Genomic DNA, 20311 nt, shown 5'->3' on the forward strand with positions numbered 1-20311 from the left:
ATCACCCCCAGCAGCCCCTCGTTAACAATTCAATAGAAGAAAAAACCCTGCCTAATCCCCAGGAAGATACACACAGATTCTGACACCAAAACAAGCAGCCACTCAGTAACCCCCCCAATCCCCCCTTCCCCCCCCCCCAGATCTCTATAAATACCCACAAAAGGGCCACATCACCCTGGGCACAGAGAGAACTGCTCCTGTCTGTGCTCCTGCACTCTGAAGATGCCGGTCACAGGTGCTGGCGAAACGTTAGGAAACAAAACTTCCAGAACACGGCCACACAGTCCGGAAGATCCACACCAGCCATCGTATGCCAGCCGTGAAAGCCTTCGACAATTCATGTTTATATTCTTTCAGGGTAGTACTACCCTATCAAGAGAGACCACTAAAACAGAGAACCCCAATGGAAAAACAGTAATTCCATCTTTCTAGAACTCAGTTTAAGCCTGTTCTCCTCCATCTTGATTCTTAAGGCACCAGGACAGGACCTTAACAGCGTCATCAGTCTGGCTTGGGGTAATGATGTATATTTGAGTCTCATCAGCACATTGATGATACCAAACTCCAAATTTTTGGATGATCTCTCCCAGTAGCTTCATGTAAATGAAGGAGAGAAAACTGATTTCTGCATCACCCCATAATTATTTACCTAATTCTGTACCTAAGGAACAATTTACTGTTTACTCAACGGTGTATACTGCAGGTATGTTGAAACGGGACTTTCATCATCCCCAGCTAGCATAGCAATATTGATTGTAGCTGAAAGAATTCCAATACATCTGGAAAGGCTAAGTTAATATAAGCATATGAAAGATATGAACTGCTTTATTCTGGGAATGCCCCTCAGAAGTGTTATTGGGGCCAGTATAAAGTAGAATGGAGTTGTAAGGATGTAACTGCAGCCTAAATTCTCCTGCCATCATTGTAAACTAGTTTTGAAATGCTAATGAGAATTTCAAGAGGAGTCTAATCAAATAAATTCAGAAACATTGGTAGTGTATATAAATTTTGGCTTGCTGAATTAGATCTACTGCAATTATCAGTCAGATAAGCATAAAGTCCCACAATGACATCACTATAATTTCTTTTAATAACATTAATTAAGTCACTGCTAAAGAAGACGCCTAGAGCATTGGAATACTGCAACTCCATGCAGCAGCATCTCGAATATATGACACAAATAAATCCCACAGAAATCAATGTAACTCACTTTCTAATGCAAAGCATTTAAATTCAGGCTGCATAGCCAGGCACATGAATATAGTTATACAGAAGCCAATCCATAAGATATATTTCAAAATAAGACTGTGACGCTCAGCATTGCGGAATTAAAAGGACAGATTTCAACTTCATCATGTGGTAGGGCAAAGCCTCTCTATAAAGACTCCCTATGGCCACCATACTTTGTGATATAGCACAAGAGTCATTTATTTGTCTGTCTGCCTGCAACAGACAGTGGTAATGATTGCTGGAGCTGTTCTGGACCTGCTGCAAGTAATACAGAAAAGTAACATGCACTCATTCATTTATTCATTCATTTTATAATGCTGTCCTCTCAAGCTAATGAGTCTGGGTAGCTAATAATACAGACAGCATAAAATAAAATAGAACAGAATACATACATACAATAGAATACAATACAACTGAGACTCTGGGCAAAATTCTCCCATAACACATCATGAAAGACACATACTGGTCTCAGCTAACATCCTGGTCCCAATGCCTGAGGGAAAAGGTTTTCAAAGCCTTCTGAGAGACTTGCAGAGTCAGGGCCATCTGAATCTCAGAGGGAGGGGAAGAGCAGGTATTGTGACAGAGAAGCCATGCTTTCTGGGCTCAACTAAATGACAGTGCCTAACAAGAGGGCCAATGAGAACCAGTTTGGTCTAGTGGTTAAGGCACCAGGCTAGAAAGCAGGAGACTGTGAGTTCTAGTCCTGCCTTAGGCATGAAAGCTGGCTGGGTGACTTTGGGCCAGTCACTCTCTCTCAGCCCAACTCACCTCACAGGGTTGTTGTTGTGGGGAAAATAGGAGGAGGAAGGAGTATTAGGTATATTTGCCACCTTGAGTTATTTATAAAAATAATAAAGGTGGGATAAAAAATCTAAAAAAAAGAAAGAAAGAGACCCGAGCAGGCTCACTCTGCCCAATCTGGTGAGTTGGGCAGAAACCATCAGAAACAGTCAGTCCCACAATAACCTGGCCTTATGCCTGCACGGGTGATAATCAGCACCTTGAATTGCACTTGGAAGCTATTGAAAGCAGTACAGCTCATGAAGCAGTGATGTTATCTTGGTATACCATGTGGTATGCCCAAAGCTTCATGTCCTGCTGCATTCGGCCTCTGAATGCTCTTCAAGGGCAGCTCCATGAATAAGTACATTGCAATAGTCCAAGTAGGAGGTGATTAAAATGTGAGTAACTATGGAAGAGTTTCCTGATCCAGGGATAGAACAACTCCAGATTAGGGAGGCCCTAAAATCCATATTTTATGACATGCCATGCTATACATACTAGCAGTGATCTAGAAGGCAAGGAAAAGTTTGCCATAGTGACAGCACCATCTTATGAATTTTATTCAGGAGTTAACATATTCAACAGGTTTTATTACTTTCAAGTACATGTACATTCTTCTAGTAATAAAACCTACTGAAGTCCATAAGATTTCTTAATAAAGATATATATGAGGCTGTATTTTGAATTAGACTGTTTTAAGTGTTGATTTAATCATGTTGGACTTTCTCTTACTGGTTTTCCAAGGATGACGAAGCAAGTAGGCTTGGACATAAGGAAGACTCTGTCAGATTCATCTTCATCATATATATCTACAAAAGGGTAAGGTTGTTCAACTTCTGGAGATGCCATCATTCAATCTACATTTAAAAGACAGAATTATTAAGATCACCACTACTTTTTACATCTCCAGTTAGTAGCAGCAAGTAGCTGATCGTGGCTGATCCTGAAAAAAAAAAATAGGAGGGTCAAATCTCAATCTTTAATGGGAGACAATGAGAAAATCCTGTGACTGTAGATTATACTAAGAAGCCATAAATAATAATAAAACAAAAATAAAAATCCCGAAAGAAGACAATGGCAAATGACTTCTGCATTGCTGACAAGAAAAATACATGGATGTGTCCATGCAGACAACAGTAATCAGCTCAATTAATAGGTGTTTACCTATAATCTGTGAGCCTCATAAACATATTGCTGCCTTATGACTTTTAGTATAAAAGCAGTTTGGTAAAGTTTTTCTGTGCAGCCAGATTTACCAACAGCCTCTTCCTAGATGCATTTCTCAGCCCCACAAAGTATGATGACTAATAGTAAATTTAGGCTGGTTTTTTTCAAGTAAAAGCCCTTCTTGAGTGCACTGACCAAACAGCGAGGTAAAAATATCATAAATGAATGAAGAAAAAAAAAACCAGCGTGGAATTTTATCCCCTCTTGACAATCTTGAGTAAGGCGCGTGGCACAACTGAGCTTGATGAAATAATTTTCATTGATATTCCCATCGCAGAAACGGATAAAGGGCCATACAGGGAACACTTACTGCAGGATGAGGCCAAGCTGGGTTTCGCAGCTTCACTTTGGCAACAGCGCGGGATTAAAGCTCCGCAGTGATTTGTGTTCCCCCGTAACCGTGGAGATAGCGCCCCGCCTCATCTCTCCCTTGGAATCACCCCTGTTCGCTTCACCCAATCAACGGTCCCTGCGCGAGGCAGGTTTTTCCCTCCTCTCATAAAAGGGCCGGTACAGCCGAGCGCAAGCCAACTTCCGATCTGTGGAATGTTGGGGGTGCTTCAGTAGCGGTTGATCGGGAGGTTCTAAATTTAAGAGTGCGCTAATTCTCAGCCTTCTAGGGAGCCGATCCTTGGTGGGAGTTATGTGGGTTAAATGGGAGCAACTGACTTGCAGCCCGAGGATCAGCCTGTAACATTGCAAACGATGGAATCCCGCGTTTACTCAGAAACCACGGGTTCAGTGACAGTCGCAGGGCAACGTTATGTATATCCACACGGGGAAGTCTCACTGAGTTCAATGAGATTTATTTCTTGGTGTGAATATTAAACTTTTCTCCTAAAGAAAATAAAAGGGGTTGTTATGAGAGAGCTGAAAAAAGTAGTGCTTGCTATAGCTTCAAAGCCTGTGATTTGGATTCTACCTCATCAGAACCACAGAGTATTGGCCTCGATGGGCAGGAAAGTTATTCACCCGCGTGGGGTGCTCCTAGGGACAGACGGATAAAACTTCATGTAAACGATGACGTGGACTTTAATCCACGAAAGCTAAAGTCCCTTAAGAAAAGGAGTAAAGGAGCCGTCTTCACAAAACTGCGTCCTACAAGTTATTACCTCCCATGGTAGATTCCCTAGGAATCCACTCGCCAATAGCGCGAGGAGGGGATGCGAAAACACGTCGCTCCGCTATTTGGTTTACAATCCTCTCTTCAAAAATTTCCGCCATTCTGGGCAAGAACTGGCATCGTTCCCAAACTCAAAATGGCCGCGGCGCCGGCAAATTAAGTCACGTGGTTTCGCGCTTCCCCTCAGCTGTCACTCTCCCGCGACCGCGCTCGGTGTTGGCGGAGCAGCCCCCTTCTTGGTGGCGGCGGGGGGGTGGGGAAGAGGTCCCATGTTTCTTCTGCTCCAATTGACCCTTTCTGATAGGGTACCTCGCTGGTCGAGTGAAATAGGAAAACGGGTTTATGCACCCTTTTATCTCTGAACCGTAGCCTAGCCAAGGCCAAACCTATCCTCAAAAGGAGGAAGAGGCGTTCTAGGATAGTTTGGGGCTTTCGCAGGTGGCTGTAATCCCCTCTGCTGTGTTACCATGCCTGCGGCGGCTCCGATCATCAGCTCTGTGCAGAAGCTGGTGTTGTACGAAACTAGAGCTGTAAGTAACCCCCACAACCCCTGCTACTTTCCTACTATTTCGCCACTGATTGGGATCCTGTAAGTTTTGGACTGAGGAAAGTGGAAGGACCCTGGTTATTCCTAATGAACAGAGGAAGTTCCCTAGGTGCAGATTTTAGTCTGACTGGTGGATTTCTATCCAGTCTAGAAGTCCTGTCTTCCACGTTACAAGAAGTGCAGCCTATGGCTGGAGTAATAGGAGCTGTTACGTGCTAACTTATCATTATTTACCAATGAACACCTGTTAATTACCGTATTTTCTTTACTATAGAGAGCTATGTGGAGCCACTTTTGGTACTATAGAAAAGTAAGCGGGAAGGAATGCTGGGTTGAGTGAGTTGGATTGGTTTGAAGTTTAAGCCCCAGTAAACTGGATTGATAGCTAACTGGAACTTACACATTTAAAGCTAGCAGATACCTGAATACTAGTGGAAGGACCTTGGCTGCTGTCATAGCTAGGTGCAGGTTTCTCAGAAACACAACTCTTTGCAGTTGTATTTCCACAACCTGTTAAGCCAGCATGCTTGGTTAATGAGCACAGGAAAGCTACCAACTTACTTCCCCTTTCCTAGGGCTTGTTTACTGTATTTTAACCAAGGTTAATCTATCCTCTCAAAATGGGAGCCATTTCAAGTTCAGATAACATATATTTTTTAATCTGTCCAATTGTGTCTGATTCTCGCAGACTGCCTGGACAAGTCCCTGCAGTTTTCTTGGCAAGGTTTTTCGAAAGTGGTTTGCCCTTGCCTCCTTCCTAATCCTGAGAAAGAGTGACTGGCCCAAGGTTACCCAACTGGCTTTGTGCCTAGGTGCGACTAGAACTCATGGTCTCCTGGTTTCTAGCCTGATGCCTTAACCACTACACTAAACTGGCTCTGGCAGATAACTTTAAACTTTTGTTGACATGCAATGCTCAGTAAAGAATAAGATGCTAATACATCTGACTTTTTTTTTTTTTAGTGAGTGAGTGCAAACAGAGCCCCAGAAACATGTTCCTTGACTAAGTTAAATCCTTGGTCTGATGTACATAAGCTTTTCTTAAGTCTGTGTGATATTTTTCCCACTGAAGATGATGGAAGTCTGCATGAGCTGTTTTTCTCCAGAACAGCTGGCCAGAGTGTAACACATTCCAGGTGGAGATACTGATCAGTACTGTACTTTGGAGCTTCTGTTGTAAGAAAAGCGAACTCCAGTGAATGTTTCAGTATCTATTGGGAGCATATCTGTAGACTGTGAAGTCTCTAGCTATTCCATCCTCTTAGGGAGCACTCTCTTGCATACAGAATTGTTCTGGTATCTGAGTATTCATGAGCCAGTGCCCAGTATTGTCTGAGTTACTGTACTTATATCTAGGGAATTGTTGCATAACTCTTTGATAGTCTCAATGGGGCAGGAAAGGATTTTGTGGGAATAGAAAGAGGAGGGGTATCCCTTCCAGGAAAAAGTGTGATATTGGGTTCACAAATTTGTGGTTTGGTATCTTGAACTGTATCTACAAGCTAGGCTTCAGCAATACATGAACCGAGAACTACCGGATGTACAAGCTGGGTTTCGAAGAGGCAGAGGAACTAGAGATCAAATCGCCAACATTCACTGGATCATGGAGAAAGCACGAGAGTTCCAGAAAAATATCTACTTCTGCTTCATTGACTATGCAAAAGCCTTTGATTGTGTGGATCACAACAAACTGTGGCAAATTCTTAAAGAGATGGGAGTACCAGACCACCTTACCTGTCTCCTGAGAAATCTGTATGCGGGCCAAGAAGCAACAGTTAGAACCAGTCATGGAACAACCGATTGGTTCAAAATAGGGAAAGGTGTACGACAAGGCTGTATACTGTCACCCTGCTTATTTAACCTATATGCAGAGTACATCATGAGAAATGCCAGGCTGGAAGAATCACAAGCCGGAATTAAGATTGCAGGGAGAATCATCAATAACCTCAGATATGCAGACGATACCACCCTAATGGCAGAAAGTGAAGAACTACTAAAGAGCCTCCTGATGAGGGTGAAAGAGGAGAGTGTGAAAGCTGGCTTGAAACTCAACATTAAAAAAACTAAGATCATGGCATCTGGACCCATCAATTCCTGGCAAATAGAAGGGGTAGCAATGGAAGCAGTAACAGACTTCATTTATTTGGGCTCCAAGATCACCGCAGACGGAGACTGCAGCCATGAAATTAAAAGACGCTTGCTCCTTGGGAGGAAAGCTATGGCAAACCTAGATAGCATATTAAAAAGCAGAGACGTCACCTTGCCGACAAAGATCCGCATAGTCAAAGCTATGGTTTTTCCAGTAGTAATGTATGGCTGTGAGAGCTGGACCATAAAGAAGGCTGAGCGCCGACGAATTGATGCCTTTGAACTGTGGTGCTGGAGAAGACTCTTGAGAGTCCCCTGGACTGCTAGGAGGTCAAACCAGTCAATCTTAAAGGAAATCAACCCTGATTGCTCATTGGAAGGATTGATAATGAAGCTCAAGCTCAGATACTTTGGTCACCTAATGCGAAGAGAGATCTCTTTGGAGAAGACCCTGATGCTGGGAAAGATTGAAGGCAAAAGGAGAAGGGGACGGCAGAGGATGAGATGGTTAGATGGCATCACTGAAGCAATGAGCATAAAACTGAGCAAACTCAGGGAGGCAGTGAAGGACAGGAAGGCCTGGCGCAATATGGTTCATGGGGTCACGAAGAGTCGGACACGACTTAACGACTAAACAACAAAAATCTTGAACTGTAAAATGTCTAACCTATGTAGTATTTTGAAGAATAGAAGCATGCAGTTCCTGAAATCTGTTTGGATTTATTTTTAGGATTTGGGTAATAGTTGATGTGATGGATACATTAACCCCCTTCCCCAATATCAGGAAGTAATATATTTATGTATCTTGTAGCCTGCCTGCAGATTATATATTGGATGCTGCCTAAGTAATAGCTATAAACTTCAAATCCAGTATTTAGCAATATAAGTTGGTTAAATATTGTAGGATTTATGCTTGAATATTTGAAATTTGGTTTGCCCTCTGGAGCAGCTTTTCCCTGGAGATTTGCATGGCTCTCATCCTGCAAGGGTTCTTCACGTCTTTAAAAACACAGCTTTGCTCCCAGGTGATTTTTGTGCAGCATTTTATGTATTGGGTGTTTTTTTCCATATATATGTTCTGCTTTTTTGGATTGCTTTTTCTTTTTTGATAATGTAAGCCACCCAAAGTCATTTTGGGGTTAGGCGGCCTTTTAAATCTTATAAATAAAAAAAGAATGACAACTTCAAAATTCTATTTTTTTTCAGATGTGAAATTAATAAGAATGTTGCCCATGGTTTGCAATAGATACTGATAATTCTATAACCAAAAGTATGTAAAGAAAGCATGGCAGAAATAAACATCTATATCCAATTTTGCACTTTGATTTTTCATATTTTTTTTAAAAAACTTCCCTGTTGCTTAGCAAAGGCTAGCCTGATAATGCTGGAACACACTTTTTAAAATGTTTTCTGTTACACTTATAAAAAAAGGTTAAGATGATCTTGGGTCATACATCTGTTCAATTAATATAAAAATGTTTTTATGTGCAAATTACTACAAGCAGTGGTCAGTTTATTTATCAAAGGCTTTGGCTTTATTTTGTAATTTATTAAAGTAATGAAGATTGAATGAAGGATGTAAGAAATATATTTAGAGATGGGCCATGTTGGAAACAACAGACAAGGGAGCCACAGTTGTTTATTTGGGATTATTGTATCATCTGGATTGTTAAAGTTAAAAAGAACCAGGGGTTCTCAAACTGCGGGTCATGACTGTGCAAAAAGCATTGTAAAGGCGGAAGGGCTATGCAAAACTGGATGCTCTCAAAACTCATTCATATTTTGCCTGGCAAGCCTGCAGGAGGTTGTGCAAACCACATAGGGAGCAAAGCCCAGAATGAGTTTTGAGAAATGACTGTCAAAATAGTGCTAATGTGCAGTTTTATAATGTTGTTTATTATTTTTATCCATGAGGAGAGTCACACAGTTGTTTTCTATTTTAGGGAATGGTAGTATTGCAATTTTGAGAACCTCTGGCTTAAACGATGAAGATTCTGGTAGCTTTTCAGTGGCATTCATAGTTTCTCTGTGAGGGTGCTAGTCAGCATGGTTTAAGGCTTAGCATGCTGTGTGAATCAGTTTTTTATTTAGTAAGCCATGGTTTAGCATGGAATGCAATCCCAGCCACTGTGAGGGAGGAGTCTGCAAGTTGGTTCATGCATCACACAAAGCCTGATTTGCTGAACTATGGTTTGTTGACTAAACCACAGTTGATACACCACATTAAATAGCTGATTTCATATGACACAGTAAGTTATAAACCTTCTTTTACCAATTAGCTGGTAAATTTAGTATACAGAGTTAACTGGGTCCACTCAATATGCTAAACCAAAAGCAGACAAATTACTTTATGGCTTAGTGTTTTATATGAATTAGACTACTGTACTGCATTAGCATTACTATATTCTTAAACCAGCCTTTCAATCTAACTCAGCCTTTCTCAAACTTTTTACCCCAGAGGAGCCCTTGAAATAGTTTTCAGGTCACAGGGAATCCCTGCATAAAAATTATTTTATCTATAGCTCATAGTATGTTAGCATGATCAATAAGTTGTAGATATATTAATAAAATAATTGTCAATGCTTTTTTGAGTAATAATTAAATGAGAAAATTGCAAAAAATATGAAAACTTCAATTCACTTCTAATTTATACAATCCATATTTTACAACTTTTACAACAGCAAAGTGGCAGGCCAGCAGCTGAGTCACGCCACATAAAAAATCCAATAACTGTGATCACTAACATTGTGCAATGCGTGCAATTAAAAAAACAATTTTTTTTTTCAATCATGAGGTCTTGTGGAACCCCAGTTAAGAAAGGCTAGTCTAGTTCATCTTCCAGGACTGTTAGGCTAAATGGGCCTCTTACACTGTAGTGAGTAAAGAGAATGGCAATGAAGGACAGAAGGAAGCTCCTCTACCACGGCAATGATCAGATAAACAAGACTTGAGCCTAGGCCAAGAAAGTGGTTTATAAAAGCATCTTAGACACCTCCGCCCTCAATTGTCATGAAGATAAAAGAGGGAGAAAGGGAAGCACATTCAGACTTGCAAGATTTTGTTCTATAGCTGTCCTAATAAAAGTAGTTTTAGGTCTGCATGGAGTCTGTTTCTTCATCTGGGCCTCCTTATAGGGCTGACATACGCACAAATATCTGCTGTTAAGACATTCTTTTGATAATGAAGCTCAAGCTCAGATAGTGATAATGAAGCTTAAGCTCAGATACTTTGGTCACCTAATGCGAAGAGAGGACTCTTTGGAAAAGACCTGATGCTGGGAAAGATTGAAGGCAAAAGGAGAAGAGGACGGCAGAGGATGAGATGGTTAGATAGCATCACTAAAGCAATGAGCATGAAACTGAGCAAACTCAGGGAGGCAGTGAAGGACGGGAAGGCCTGGCGCGATATGGTTCATGGGGTCACGAAGAGTCGGACACGACTTAACGACTAAACAATAATAACAAAGACAGTCTTCCCCAATTCAGTGCTATCTGAATGTATTGGACTGCAGCTGCCCCAGAAATCTCAGTCAGCATGACTAAAATGCATATTTTGGAAGCTGTATTTAAACACATCTAGATGGCAGCCAGCTGGCGAGAGCAGAACAATATATATTTTATGTTACAGTGGAATCGCCTGAATGAAGACTATAGTGATACAGCTGGTGGTACTTCATGCTAAATATGTTAATTACATTTCTGATTATTTCCTGAGATCAACATGAATAATAGGAGTTTTACAACAATTCCTGGATGTTTTAGTGTTGCACATGGACACATAGTCTGATTAATTGTGATTTGCAGTTCCTGACCCTCTATATCAAGCCTTTACTAATAATATATGACTGATTCTGCCATATTTATAACACTTGCCCTCAAAAGAATTTTCCTGTGGTCCTTAATCAGATGCCATTCTGTCTTTGTATATTCCATTCTAATCCAACTGATATTGAAATAAAAGAAATGAATCTAAGCAGAGACCCTAGACCATATGATGAGGATTTTTTCTTTATGTTGTTTTGGGATATAAAATACCACGTTGTGCCCCTTGATCAGTCTCAGTGTGCAAGGTCTTACTCAAAGAGATTCATAAAAAACACTTATTGCTGTGTTGAAAATCTATCTTCCCTTTCACTGAGCAAAAACAAAATAATATCTGAATGAGCAGATCATCAAGACAGCAGTGTAAAATAATCATAATCAACATATTTGGAAATACAGTGTGTAATATTTTGAACATTGATCTTTCATTTCTACATTTACCACTTATGTCCCCTCTGCCACTAAATTTACAGAATTCAACCTTTTATTACATATACTTTTATAACTTTTCAGTGATGATGTGGCTGATCACTTATGTTGGGGCATCCCAGTACAGTATGTGGACTTAATCAAATTTAAAACACAGAGGAAAATTGAAAGGGAAATGATAATGGTGACTTATTCCTGAAACCAGGTAAACTTAAGCTGCATTCAGTTTAACAAGCTACATTCAGGAAAAAGGCAGGTTTTTAATGATAATATAGTTTAAGACCTAGCAAAAAGTTTGTTAAAGAATTATCAGTTCTGTAACTGACAAGCATAACTCTTAATATGTTTATTCATTTTATGGCCTGGTTTATACCACATGCTAAACTTGATTTGCTTGAATAAAGCACAACTGATAGAGTAGAGCTCTATACAGGAATCCATAGTTCATGATTTAAAAAGCACAATGGTTGATTAAACACATTGCACTAAACTAAAAACAAAACTATCATGGTTTATGGTGATATGTGAACTTAATATATTTTATTTTTAACTTGCTTAGAATTAGATATAATCTACACAGTATTTTTAATGAAAACAGAGATATTTAATGTTTTAAAGCTTTTAAAATAAATGCTAAGTACTAGACTCTTTTTGTAGATTACAGCTGCTTCTGTAATGTTATCCAAAGACTTGTCTGCATATTGTCCCTCAGCTCATGGTGATGGGAACAATTCATGTTTGGGTCTGTATGGTAGAAGTTATATTTTTTAGAATACACTGAAGAGACTGTTGTTTACTGTATTTTTCCTTACCCTTCAAAAATGCCCTAGTGCTTTTTTCTGTTCTTTGCATGATTTTGTGCAGGTCTCTTTTGTTTTGATTCTGTTTTAAGTAATATTTAATGTCTCTATTATAATTCTTACTGTAGCTGATATTATGTAATAAGTGTGGCATAAAATGCTGTGTTTTACAGTGTGGTGATTAGCCCTTCCGCATTCACAATACTGCAGCCTTCTTACCAGTCAAAATGTTAGATAGTATCTAACTTCTCTTCTCTCTCAGGCATGAGCTTTAGCATGGTATGCTCAGATCCTGTCAAATCTTAATCTCCTAGGACGTTTTTTTTTTTTTTTAAGTTCTAATAAATGAATGGAAATATCCCAAGAAGCTGAAATAGGTCTAGGGACAAAGAAGCAGAAGATTTTGCTTTGAGATCTGAGTTTTTTTGCAGGAATGTGTAATTACTCCTGTTAGCCATTACATTCAATTTTAATTTCTTTTATCTCTCTGTGTTAACATTCTTATTTCTTCTATTTCTCTATATTTTCAGTTCTTTATTAATTTGTTGGGAACTGATATGTAACTAGAAATAGATCACTGATTATAGCAGAGCAATTCCATCTTGTGGCCTGCCAAGTTTGTTTTTGTGTATCTCCTGTGAGATTATTTAAAAAAGGAAATGCTTGTCATAATGCCTTTTTGCTACAAAAGGCAAATTGCTCATAGACATTATTTAATTATTTTCATTTTTACCTTTTATTTGCTAGAAGGAAAGTACAGGTTATGGGTATGTGTCTCTTGCACAGAGAGGGATTAGGGAGAGAATGCCAAGTGAGCCACCCCTTGGAAGATAGGTGAGGGCAGTAGTAATGACCAAGCAGCTACATTGGGGTAAGAGGTAGGACTAGTGTGTGAAGACCCAGTGTTTACATGGATTCTGAGGGGAAGGCTTCGAAACTCCAGCCTTTCACCCTATGGGCCCAGCCCTGCTGCGGCATAAAATATACTTTAAAATGGGTTGTGTGCTTTCAAAATACTACTTTCAGAATTTTCCATAAAATAAACTGAACAAATTAAAAACTAAAGTGCTTTTTTTTCTTGTTTCCTGAATCCTTCTCCTGAGGAAAGTTTTTTTTAAAAACATTTCTTCTTCTTCTTGTGGTTCTGAGTGAAAATACACCAACTTTGAAATTGTTATTTGCTTTGATAGGGAATATGTACGGTATATCTATACCTATGTCTATACCTATATATACACATATATCTGTTCAATCGTGTCTGATTCTCAGAGACTGCCTGAACAAGTCTGTGCAGTTTTCTTGGCAAAGTTTTTCAGAAGTGGTTTGCCCTTGCCTCCTTCCTAGAGCTGAGAGAGAGTGATTGGGTCAGCTGGTTTTGTGCCTGGGCGGGACTAGAACTCATGGTCTCCTGGTTTCTAGCGTGATGCCCTAACCACTACACCGAACTGGATCTCTCTCTCTCTCTCTCTCACACACACACACACACACACCATTTCTGGGAACACTTGGGATCAGACAGCTTAGTTGTTAGTATGCCTGATTGGGCTTTTAGGGTATGGATTAAACTTAAATCTTACAAGACAAAAGTGCCAAACAGAAACAGGTACATGCTTTTTCTTTTGTTTTTATTTCAGTGACTTTATTGCCTTAGGGATCAACAGCTGGAAGGTTTAATATACTATTCTTCTTTTCAGTGTTCATATTTTGCTGAGGAAGTAATGAACCTTTCCCTTTCAATTAATTCAAATGATTGTTTTATAACCTTTGATGAAATAACAAATTCCCTGTTTAGAGCAAAGAATCTACAGTGGTACCTCAGGATACGAACTTAATGCGTTCCATGACTCTGGGCGTATCCCGAGTTGGTCATAACCTGACGCAAATTTCCCCATAGGGTTCAATGTAAATCCGGTTAATCCGTTCCACCCTCTGAATTTGGTCGCACCCTGAAGCAACTTTTCCCATAAGGTTCAATGTAATTACCGTTAATCCGTTCTGGCGTCCGCGGACCACGCGTCAGGGGCGGGAGAATGGCCGGGCGCTGCGCAGCGCGGCGGGAAAAAGGCCAGGCGCGGCGCAGCAGGAGAACGGCCGGGTGCGGCGCAGCAGGAGAACGGCCGGGCGCGGCACAGCGGGAGAACGGCCAGGCGCCGCACGATGGGACAACAGCCGCGGACCACATGTCAGGGGCAGAAAAATGGCCACGGACCACGTGTCAGGGCGGAAAAATGACCGTACCCCGAGGCGGAGTTCGCACATCGAGGTAAATTTTTGCGGCCGGAGCTGGTCGTAACCCGAAAAGTTCGTTAGTAGAGGCGTTCGTATCCCGAGGTACCACTGTATTTTAAATAATTGCTCTGCCACCAAATGTTCTAACTCTAATATATTTTAGTTATTGGCAAACCAAGGTATAGAAACCACTTTTCATTCTGAAATAACTGTAACTAGCAATGTAAAATAAATCTGTCCTGGATTTCTTTTCAAGCAAAATTGTGTGATCTGCTAAACAAGAATCTGCAAAAAATGTCATGCAGATTATGCAGATTTTTTTTTAAGAAGTTACACCCAAAAAAGCTTGTTTGGGAAAGTTGCATACAACAATTGCTTATATTTTATATGCATTTTAAAAATGATTTGCAAAAATGTTAAGAGGACAGACTAATAATTGAATGCATATCATAGTTACATAGTCTAGATTTAGATTGAACCACATAATTATCTATAGCATCCCGAGTCTCCTTACCATATTTTTAAGCTGGAGAGATGTACAGGCTTTGTCTCTCCTGTTTACAGCAATATTGTAGACTACTTCTCTTTGTATCTGTGTTGTTTATGAAGCAATCCTATTGAGTCTGGTCCCAAAGTGTATGGAAGACTTTGCTGGAACTGTCTGTACAGAAAATTGATTAATTGAATAAAATGTTGTAGACAATAAGAAATACTAATTTTGGAAAATTAAAGATTTCAGTCTTATGGAAAACATATTAGGACTGTGCAGCGCTTTAGATTTAATCTGTAAAACTTTGGAGTGTGTGAGAATGAGGAAGTAGCACCTTCCTGCAATACCTTAAAGCAGCAGCTGCCTTAAGATACTGCAGAGAGGTGCTAACTTTGTGCTCCTTCATGCTCAGAAGCACCATTTGGAGATCAGATCCAAAGCGCTAAACTAAGCAAAAAGGATGAAGAGGAAAAGGTGACAAGAAATTAAGCTGGTATTTAATTATATTCTTAAGATATAATATGAAGTAGACTGTAGATATTAATATTAGGTGCTATTAGGTCCTGAGATAGTGTCTGGTGGAACCAAGAATTCTCCCAAGGTCTGGTGGGCTAAAAATCAAACAAACCCACAGTTTGATCCTTTATTTTTTAGATATTACGTTTTGTGGAGGGCTTCAAATTTTTGTGACTGAGAAAATAATCTGGAGGTATGGGTCAAAATGTCCTCAGTATGCCAATGCAATGCAGCCAACCCATCACCTTCCATTGCTTCCCAGGGACAAGTAAATAAATGCCTGAATTGGATATTGGGGGGCTATTTTGGGATGAAAAAAGGCAAAAGACTGTAATTGAAACTATGTAAAAGGACAATGTTGTTGAAAGAAATTGAATGTTTTAGATGGAGATTTATGACTGGTCTTAGATGAGGTTGTAGTTCCTCTAAAAGACTAAGGGCACAATTTGGATTCCTAGACTATTTGCTAAGTAGGAAAGCTGAGATGGCTATCTGATAGGATGAGCTTTTTGTTAGTTCAAGTTGATATAGTCTTCCTGTGTAGAGAGGAGGGACTTTACCATAGTTATTTGTGTACTGATGACATCCAGGCTCTACTGTATGTAGTCTAGAAGCCTCAACTGGTGTTGTAGACAACTCCCCATGTGTGATAGGGACTTCAGTATTTTCAAATATAATTCAAAGGCTTGATTTTTACCTTTTAAACCTAAAGAATTTGGAATTAACTTCCATTAAGGACTTGTACCAACTGCTCTGGCAATGGATCAGGAATTTCTCTTGTCCTTGTTTGAGAGCTGCTAGGCTGGTCAAGATGGAGCTAAGTCTTTTCCATACTAACTCCACACTTAAGGTGTATCATCACTTAGGACTTGCCAGGAATAGTCATTGCCAGTTTTAAGAAAGCCCTATGAAAAATGAGTCTTACCCAAGCTTTCCCGTGAATGAGTGATTATTCTTTGTGTTTTGGAAGAATTTTGTTTTTTAAAAAATGTTTGAAATCTGTTGGCTTTAATGTTAATTTTATTAATGTTTTCTTCCTTTTGTATGCAACATGCCCCAGAGGGGAGGGGGTTATTTTAATTCTTTTAGTAATATTTTAAAAAGATTAAAAATAAATAAATATGCCTAATATAAATTTTTGCTAAGTGGGAAAGCTGAGATGGCTATCTGATAGGATGAGCTTTTTGTTAGTTCAAGTTGATATAGTCTTCCTGTGTAGAGAGGAGGTTGTCAACCCTGTGATAATGCATATTTGATAGATACATGCTTTGGGGCTCTACAGGTTTTTTTTCTGAAAGTTAGGGGTGTAATCCTAAATACGTTTTTGGGAATAAGACCCATGAAACTCAATGGGACTCATTTCTGAAGCAAATTATTAGTCTTATTAATTATATATCCTTCATCAGTATGATAAAAACAATTTGAAAATGAAATCAGTCCTGACTCTTCAATGTTCCTTGTATAAACACAACTTAATTTTTCCAATATTTTTTTTAAATAATGCATCCAGTATAGCTAACAGGATATCATCTTTTACCTTGAGAATGTTAGAATTACTAGAAAGCATAGTAAATAGCATTAACTGATTGTTCAGTGGGTCAAAAATAGGGAAATTATACCATTAATGTAACAAGGCTGAATTCAGAAATTACTTAGATTAGAATGTGGGAGTTTGGACAGTTTTTACAAATGTAAAATATATATTTTAAAACTAGGATACTGAATTGCATTTGAAGAATATGGTTAAAAAAATAACATTGGACTAAAGTGGATGAAATTGGTTCTTGTATATGAAAGCTCATGCCAATATAATTGCATGCGTGATGTACAAGAGAATTTTATTTATGGTTGCAGTAATTACGATAACACCCATAACCATTGTTTTACTGTTTTTTTTTAATCCCCAGCGATATTTTCTTGTTGGAAGCAATCAGGCAGAAACTAAATATCGTGTTTTGAAAATTGATCGCACAGAACCAAAGGATTTAGTTGTTATTGATGACAGAGTGAGTACTTCAACACTTGAAACATTATTGTTCAAAAGAAAATATAATAATTCAATATGGCACTGCATTGAATTTAAGCTGCATTAAAGTTCTTCAGCACCTTTTTCTTTTTAATACTTATTTTCATAATATTAATGTATCTTCTTTTACATAGTTTCATAATAAATGAGTTAAGCAACAGTAAATAAATTGCTTGGAGAAAATATTTGGTTGTAAGCAGGAACAATTTCTGAATAAAGATAATTAATTATGACATTGTCTTCCCTGATAGTGTTTCTTCCTTTGAAAGGGGCTCCTTCAGGTGAAGAAAGGGCATCTTTGGGTAAAGTGCAATAGGAAAGTATGTCTTTTAAAACTTAGGTTCATTTTTAAAGTTTATTCAAGGAAATTCATGAATTTCAATAATAACAAGCCAGTATTTGTATTAGGAGGGCAGATGAGATTAAAAACTGCTTCCTCTGTCACTGCTTATTTTTACTAGGTTGTGATTCTGAGAACTCTGATTTTGAGCTAGGTTTGCCTGAACTGCATTATTCACAATAAACTCTGTTTTTCTTAATAATCTCCTCTCCTACAAGAACATGATAGTGTTGGGGGACATTAAGAACTTTGAGAGAAAATAGAAAGTGTTTTGAATTTTAGACAGCTTTTCTCTTTACTCTACTCTGAAGATAAAATTCTAGATTTCTTCCCCAGACATTTATATATATATGCCAAAAAGGAATGCTTTTTCCTTTTGTTGATTTTTGCCCATCCCCCCAATATTCCATCTATCTATCTATATATATATATTTTTTTGTCTGCGCTCAGTCATTACTGACCCTGCAGAGACTGCTTGGATGAGTTCTTGCAGTTTTCAAGGCAATTGTTTCGGAAGTGGTTTGCCAGAGCCTCCTTCCTAGAGCAGATGATGAACATTATAAAACAAGGGAGCAATATCAACAAGGGAGAAAGTAGCAATAAGATTCAAATAAAATAATATTTAAAGAATTAATGATAATCAAAGACAAAATTTCATATATTTGTATGTGTATATATACACACAAGTATACATGTGTGTATTTGTGTATATATAGACACACACACACATATATACAAATATATAGTGTCACATACCTGTATCAGAGACCTCCAGCATTTTTGGGCTGATGGACTTACTTGAAATTTTGAGAGCCATAGAAATTCTCAGAAAATGTCTGCCATGTGATGAGAAAATTTGCTCATTCATAAAATAGTCACTATGGGCAAAATAACCAATCATAGAACAGTGGTTTATCAGAACACTCCCTGCCACCTGCACTAGCCTACTCCTCAGGATGCTCTCTGATATCCCTGCATACCCTTGTCCCTTTTCTGTCAAGTCACCCTTTCATATAAATCACTGAGTTTTGTCACTTGCATTTTGATTTTTTAAAGAATACTTATGAAGCCTGCTTGGGGTCAGAGGCATTCTTTAAATAAAGATCATGATTAGACTGGTGCTTTTGATTTGCAGTATAGTAGAGTCCCATTAAAAATACATTTTTTTAAAAAAAATTAAATGTACAAAAATGACATGAGACAGGAAGCATTGGTGAGTATCTTCAACCATGGTGGATACCCCAGGCATATATCATCAACCTGAGTACTTATAACACTAGAAAGACTCTCAGTACTGTTATGCCTTCACTGGTGAACCAAATCAAACATAGCATAGCACTGTCCTTGAGCTCACACAAATTAGGTACTTCTGCCCTAGGAAGGTGACTGAAACTGCTGTGTAGAAGATAGCATATGCTTTTATTCAATGAAGTTTTTAATGCATTCAGATATATTTAGATAACTATACGTTTTCATTTTCAAGCATGTATATACCCAGCAAGAGGTGAGAGAACTGCTAGGCCGTTTGGATCTGGGGAACAGGACAAAAATTGGGCAAAAGGGCTCCTCTGGATTATTACGTGCGGTCTCTGCTTTTGGGATAGTAGGTAAGTTACTTCATTTTTAACTAGTTTGTTTTGATAATAGTCAAGGCACTACAAATACAATTTTGGCAATAAGCACAAAATACAAATATGGCACAAAATTCAAACAATGGCTCTGCAAATAAGGATAGGCTAATAATTTGGAGCAGCTATGTGGATTTAAAATCTTTGTAGATCAGTAGCACCTGTTGTATGACCTTAGAAATCTCTGTTAATTTACATTTTTCCCTTGAAATACAATTCATGACTGTAATATTGATAGTGTATATGTGTATGTGTTTACATAAATAAATAAAAATTCTAGTTTGCTTTTCAGCATAACAAATTACAGTCAGGACCAGAAATATTGGAACAAGGATAACTGTTTTGGCATATGGCCACTGTATACCACCACATTGAAGTTGAGAGGAAACACACCCAGATGGGAGTGAAGTCAGGACTTTCAGCTGTAATTCAAGGGGTTTGACAAAAGTGGGGCACTGTCCATTCAGGAAGTACAGCCAGTGGCATACACATATTCCCATCATTGGTGGCTCATAAGTAATGGAATGAATGGCTCACAAGCAGCTGCATGGCCAGGTGTGTCCTGTTTCCTGGGTACCCCATGACCAATCAAGCAGATAAAAGGCCTGGAGGTGGTTCTGAGTGTTACATTTGCATTTGGTAGCTGTTCACTGGAATTCTCAACATGAGGTCCAAAGAGGTGTCCATGCGAGTGAAGGAGGCCATCATTAGGCTGAGAAAACAAAATAAACCCATCAGAGAGATAGCAAAAACATTGGGAGTGGCCAATACAACAATTTGGAACATCCTGAAAAAGAAGGAATTAACTGGCAAGCTCGGCAACAGCAAAAGGCCTGGAAGACCATGGAAGACAATTACAGTGGATGACCGCAGAATTCTGCTCATGGTGAAGAGGAACCCTTTCACAACATCTAGCCAGGTCAAGAACGCTCTTGAGGAGGTAGGCATGTCATTGTCAACATCTACAGTCAAGAGACAGCTTTATGAATGTAAATACAGAGGCTTCACAACAAGGTGCAAACCACTGGTAA

The 20311-nt window shown here is 39.0% G+C and overlaps 2 protein-coding genes across 3 annotated transcripts in view; one reads left to right on the forward strand and one right to left on the reverse strand.

The window, feature by feature from the left end:
- AK9 (adenylate kinase 9) overlaps positions 1-2865 on the reverse strand; it is an 83467-nt gene extending 80602 nt beyond the window's left edge. The window contains exon 1 of the mRNA XM_088130009.1: positions 2749-2865. Coding sequence (XP_087986135.1) covers positions 2749-2865 — 117 coding nt within the window. The remainder of the gene's footprint in view (positions 1-2748) is intronic.
- Positions 2866-4583: 1718 nt separating this feature from the next.
- The window catches only part of FIG4 (FIG4 phosphoinositide 5-phosphatase), a 99887-nt gene continuing 84159 nt past the window's right edge, over positions 4584-20311 (forward strand). For both annotated transcript variants that reach the window (XR_015795884.1, XM_007436812.4), the window contains exons 1-3: positions 4584-4896; positions 17194-17292; positions 19136-19259. Coding sequence is in view for 1 of the 2 variants with exons in the window: in XM_007436812.4 (XP_007436874.1) it covers positions 4834-4896; positions 17194-17292; positions 19136-19259 (286 nt within the window). In the remaining variant the exon portion in view is untranslated. The remainder of the gene's footprint in view (positions 4897-17193; positions 17293-19135; positions 19260-20311) is intronic.

Source organism: Python bivittatus, unplaced genomic scaffold (genome assembly GCF_059951505.1).
Source record: "Python bivittatus isolate LINGU-HERP-01145 unplaced genomic scaffold, Pbiv_v1 ctg000020_np1212, whole genome shotgun sequence".
Taxonomy (NCBI): domain Eukaryota; kingdom Metazoa; phylum Chordata; class Lepidosauria; order Squamata; family Pythonidae; genus Python; species Python bivittatus.